General features: G+C 41.5%; 1 protein-coding gene across 2 annotated transcripts in view; it reads left to right on the top strand.

Moving 5' to 3' along the window:
* Positions 1-2,104: 2,104 nt before the first annotated feature.
* glcci1a (glucocorticoid induced 1a) overlaps positions 2,105-6,000 on the top strand; it is a 226,667-nt gene continuing 222,771 nt past the window's right edge. For both annotated transcript variants that reach the window (XM_070881031.1, XM_070881030.1), the window contains exon 1: positions 2,105-2,736. In XM_070881031.1, the coding sequence (XP_070737132.1) occupies positions 2,355-2,736 (382 nt within the window). In that variant the 5' untranslated portion in view covers positions 2,105-2,354. The remainder of the gene's footprint in view (positions 2,737-6,000) is intronic.

The raw sequence follows: 6,000 nt of genomic DNA, 5'->3' as shown, positions 1-6,000 counted from the left end.
CTTCCCCTTCACCACTGAAAGCCACATACATACCGTCATCATCTCCAGACTTGACTATTTTACACTCTTCTTGCTGGCAGTCTAGGGTCAGGCATTTTGTGTTATGCAGCCACTCCTATGACATGAGTAAATTCCATCTATTAACCTTTTATATTGGGAGTACTGCCTACAATTCATGATATCGCAAGATTCTATGACAGCCTAATCCTGTAGTATTTCTTATCAACATTGCCACCAGGAATTTTTGGCTTGCAAGACAAAAAATTCTCTCTTATACACCTATCTGCACATGCTGTGCACTTTCCAATGGCAATGGCATCAGTCAACTGTGATCTTTTCAATAATGCTGTTTGAAGAGATAAAACAGCATGCTCGATACAAAGGCCTCCATGTGAAGCTCTTGCGATTTAAACTTTAAAATAAGCTTTATTGAAAACGTTTTGACATGCTTGTCATCATTATAGTTGGGTTACCAAGTGCAATATTTTAGATTTTCACTTATTACTCAGTTCCCCCAGTGGGACATAAAACCAATGCCATTAAATTTTCACTCTACGAATTCAGTCGCTCAATTAGCGATTGAGACATACTCATTCACTCCACCCTAGATGTTTTACATATTAATATAAGGAACGGCGTCTTTACAAAACAATGTTTAGAATGTTTTCTCTCCAGATGCTGCCTGACCTGCTGAGATTTCCAGCATTTTCTGTTTTTATTCCAGATTCCAGCATCCGCAGTATTTTGCTTTTGTTTAGCATGTTTATAAGTGTTTGCTAAATCTTACAACGGGAATGACATGAATCACATCATTCATAACAAACACTAGTTTGATGAGGGTTGGAACATTGGCGGTGGTTGAGTTCCTTCCACTAGTAAGTGGACTGACTGCAGAGAAACGATGGCATCCATGGATTTGCCCATTGGTGTTAACATTTTCGAAATGATGTTCTACTCGCTTCCGCCAACATGGGCAGTTAAGTATGGGTTTCCCCTCAAATGTTTCTGTTGTTGCAGATTATATCCCCCTCTAACCAAATTCTGCGGTGCTCCAAACTACCCCCCACTTCTTTATACGCGATTCTGCATACCAACCTAGTTTATACTTTGAACTAGTTAGTTTCAGAGAGCTAAATTCTAGCGAATAGGGAGATGAGGAGAACCGAGCATACGACTCGCCATTTTCATAGTAAGCGTGTCAAAGATCTATGTGGGCTTCATTTTTGTGATTAAAAAGGGCTCTCGCGAAATCCGAAAAATTCAAACCCAAGCGGACTATGCTGCACAGTCCCGCAGGCTGCATTTGTCGCGACTTGTGGACATAGGTACTGGGTCAATTTAAACTTAAATAGTGACAGTTGGCAGGTCTGCTGAGCCAAATAGTTTAAATACATTTCCAAGAAGGGATGGGGAAATAAACCTTTGATGAATAGGATACTGGATTCCGTAGCAAAAATACCACGGACTTCGAGCGCACACCACCAGGCAGTTTAGCAACTTAATGCTGAACAAAATTACAATGCAAATCAAACGGGAAAAAAAATGCAAATATTCCTATAATCAGCTAAACTACAACCAAAGAGTCAGAGGGACTCAAGTCCCGGAACAAACCTTTTGCAGGTTGAGTGTAAATGCCAATCACAGGTGCGTCATACCCGTCACCTCTGAACCCGGAGAGCTCACGAGGAACGCGCACCGCCCGCCCGCAGTGAGCAAGTGATTGGATTAACACGCTGTCAATCATACAGACACACTGTGGGAAAACGACGAGGTTGTTGTTCGAACAGCCAATAGGAGAGGAGAGAAGAGAACCCCGCCCCCACTGTTTCTTTTTGCTCAGGCTGGCTGGAGAATGGAGCTGTCCATCACAGCAGGAAGGCGGGCAACACAACATGAACAACCAATGGGATGAGGAGTTTGGGCTGTCGCGTGAATCCAGTTTGTTTCTTTGTGATTGGACAATAGCAGTGTCAATCACAGCTGGTCCTGTTCCATTGAAGAAAGGTACTGTCAGTCACAGCTGCAGCTTGGGCTCTGATTGGCGGAGACGCTGCCAATCCAAGCTCGCGAGCTGCGGCTGGCTTGTCATTTCTCTGGAGCCAGGTTGAGGATAGCAACGCGAGCGAGTGAGTGAGGCAGCGAGCAGCAGCCTGCAACAGGACCCGATTCAGGCAAAGGGAGAAGGGGAAAAATAATTAACAAAATAACTCGATTTGGGAGAGTAAACAACGGCAACAAAATATTTTTGAGCGTCCTGTATTCTTGAGAGCAGTGTGTCCGGAGTGAAGATATTTCTGCAGTTTTTTAAAACAATATATTTGATATAATTATTACCGTATTAAAGGGATCTCACCATGTCCTCCTCCTCACAACCAGCGTCTCAAAGAGTGCGACGCAATGGATCGCCGACTTCGAACCGCCTGCAGCCCATAAGGGCCACCGTGCCCTTCCAGCTGAGACAAGGCAATAACAGCCCGACCCGCTCCTCCTCCTGCAGCGGCAGCACCAGCTCACTGGCGGCGGCTGCTTCAGCACCAACTGCAACCACCTCGACCTCAACAGCAGCCACATCCACCACCTCCAACGGGCAGAAACTTTCCCCCACCTCCTCACCCACCTCTTCGCTCTGGGCTCCGGCTGCAGCTGTCGCCGCCGACGGACGCGTGAGGCACAGACGGTCTCCTGACAGCAGGAGCTCACCTGAGAGAAGGAGCCCCAGCTCTCCTGTTTATAAAGGTATAGAGGGAATCCAGAGAGACGGACTGTAAATATCACAGTTAAATTAAAAGAGTACAGCTATACAATTATTTGAACGCTTGTTTGTCAGGGTATGTATTGATGTTTCCCCCCCCTTTAAATCTGTTTACACAGGCTGGCTGTGTTTTTCTAGTGTATATATGCAGATTAGACTTTTTAAAAACAGAAAAGAGTAACTGGGATGTTTTTACACCCAATTAATAAATGTAGGTAAATAAACCTACCCATGCAGCAGTTTATAAAGCAACATAAGAGCATTGCAAGTACATGGCTCGGTATTGTTTCAAATGTAAGGGGTAAGAAACTGCAATTATGTGTATTTTCTGTGTATGATGAAGGTACAGAAAAGGATAACTGCAGGGGTTGGTGATGTTTTTGTTGATGCAGAAAGGGATTTAAACGACATCATGTGTCTGTTTATGCAGGCTAGGCAGAGACCCAGAAAGGAATTATTTTTTTCTGGGAATTAATCTACCACATCATGTCAGCTTTCCAGAAAATCCATGTATGAAGCAAGGGTATATTGTTTTATTAATGGAGATAAAAGACATTTTAATAGTTCATTAACTCATAAATAGGCAGAATATGAAAACTGCTCTTGGTTGTGTGGACTGTTAGTTTCCTACATCTGTGTTTAAATGATCTATATCTATCTTGTAAAATAGTGGCTGTTGTAATGTACAATTAAACTACTAAAATGTAATTCACAGCAAATGCCTACGACAACGCGAAATGCAGTAATGTAAATTCTAAATGACAATTTGTAGCATTGTAATATTTTTCCAATTGTTTTGTTATGGCATCCATCAATTCAGATTCCGCTTTCACCCTCTAAAGCTGAGAAACGCTAATGTAAAGCAAAGCTCAATTTGAAGGCCCAATCTGCCTGTGAAACACTACAACTAAGGAGGGAACGAGTTTGCCTTTTTAACTAGTCAGTGTTTATGATCTTTTCAATATTTCTATAAACGCTAGTGCTTTTCTCCTGAGATTCTACTAAAAGCTTTGCTTCAAAACAGCAACAAGACTAGATAATTAATGAGGTTAAATAAAACAATACTTTTTCTTTAAAATTCGAATCACTGGGATAACTATTATGAATGTTGATGTGTGCATCATTGCAACGTGAATGACGAGCTTATATTTGCAAAAAGTCTCGTCCTGCAAACATAAATGGCTGATACTCCGCATTTGTGTACAGTTGAACTTGAAACTGGATTGTGTATCAGCAGGGGGAAAAAAGGTCCTCGTGGTGTTGTTCGCCCAGTATTTATTTTTTATGTACACAGTTCAAGATTTGATGGCCGATTTCATCGTAATAGTATTTATTTTGACCACAAAATTAAAATGTCACCTTTTCCCACTGGCGTTTAAGCCAAGGTACGATTACTGGGGTTCTGGCTAAGTATTATACCTCCCCCCTCCAGGTTCTAGCCCGCTGATGCAGAAACTTAGATCATTGAAAAAAACATGGGGAGGGCGGGGGAAGAGGCGAAGAAAAACATGAATGAAATTAAAACGATAGTTTTAATTGTCTCTGCCCAGTGCAGACGTGCGTGATAAAATGCGGCTCTAAATCCGATTTTAATCACTTACAGCCTTACCAATGTATGCATTTAAGTTGGGGGAGAATATGTTTTAAAGGACGATAATCACATTCAGTGCCGGAGAATGGGCTGCTTTATGCAGAGCTGCCGATTGCACTTGGCATTCAGACAGTAACACATGGACCGAGGGTTTGTGGCATTTTAATTCATTCGGGGGCCGTAGCAAAGGGCAAAATAGGGATTCCTCTAAAGCTAGGGAACATCGAGCTTGCATGAAATGCACGCACTTGTGGAATTTGTTCAGAAAAGCTTAATCATCGATTTACATTTTAATAAAAATTGAAACCTTGAACATTTTTTGCATGAATCAATGAAAATTAAGATCACTTAACCGGAATCACCCCTTCCTTCCCCTCCCGGCCGCCAGATATTATGTGATTTAAGAGCAAGTCGGTGGGTTATTCGCCTTCACTGTTTGGAAAACATGTTTGCTGCCTGACCTGGTTTCCATGAATCGGGCATTGCATGAGTTGGTCCTGATCTGATGCTTCTCCTCTGTCTGTGCGGAGACCGCATGCAATAATCTCTGCTTCCAAAAAAGGTCCTCACGTCAGGCATCACCAAATATGTCGACGGGTTTCAGTTGCCACCAGTCGTCCTGTGCAAATTACTAGTGCACATTTAGGAATCGTGATTTTAAAAAAAATAAACAAATTAGGACGTTTAAAGTCAAAACACATTTAACCGGGGCGAAATTTGCACCGATGCCCACTTCGATCCGTCGTTCCCCATCCTGCAAATGTTTCCATTGATGTGAAAATATTTTTAACAAATACAAATATTTTCTTTCTGGAGCCCCAACTAGCTGTCACTCTCGGTCGCTGAGCACGTTGACAGGGGCTGGGAGTCGGTGGATGAAGGCGGGGCTGGAGATAGGTTTCCTTGTGTGTAGACTGGAGGCGAATGCCAGTCTACCAATATTTTAAAAAAAAATACCAACATTTTAAAACGACTTTGGACGAGCTGGACTATATCCCGACGGGTTCAGGTATCTTACGTGAATCTGTTTGGTATTATTAGCATTCACCAATTGGCAGCTTTATTTGTGAGAAAAAAAATCATCTTTTAAAAATCTGACTGCAAACAGAAAACCTTTTTGGAGACTGGAAGCACAACAAACATATTTTTTAGTAGGAGGTTTGCACTTCCTGGGCAACTCTCGTTTCTTGGGGGAGTGGATGCAATTCCAGATATTTCACTAATATCGCTGTTTCATCGGATATGTTTTAGATATTTTTTGTGTGGAAGAGGATTTGAGACCGTGATCTTGCAATCCTTGTTTAGATCCTGGTTAAAATGAAGCGTTTAGAATTGGGACCAGTTTTAAATATATAGATTGATTGTCCAGGATTACAATATCTATTTTTGGGCTAAACTCTCTATTAAAATGTTATTTTTTAATGAGGAAAGTAAATGCACGATATGGTTGGAAAAAATACATGTCATTGATGCAGTGATACAATTTTGGAACTTTATTAAAAAATCAAATACCTAATTATATTTTAATAAGTCAGTAGATTTGAGAATGGGGCTTGTCAACTGTCAGTTATTTCTAGCAACAAATGTGGATTTTTAGTGAAAAAATGTTTTGCTATTCAGGCAATGGATTAAGTCTGCTTTTTTCTAAACAAAAATC

The sequence above is a fragment of the Pristiophorus japonicus genome, chromosome 5 (genome assembly GCF_044704955.1).
Source record: "Pristiophorus japonicus isolate sPriJap1 chromosome 5, sPriJap1.hap1, whole genome shotgun sequence".
NCBI classification, from domain to species: Eukaryota; Metazoa; Chordata; class Chondrichthyes; family Pristiophoridae; genus Pristiophorus; species Pristiophorus japonicus.
This window is presented reverse-complemented; position numbering and strand designations above follow the sequence as displayed.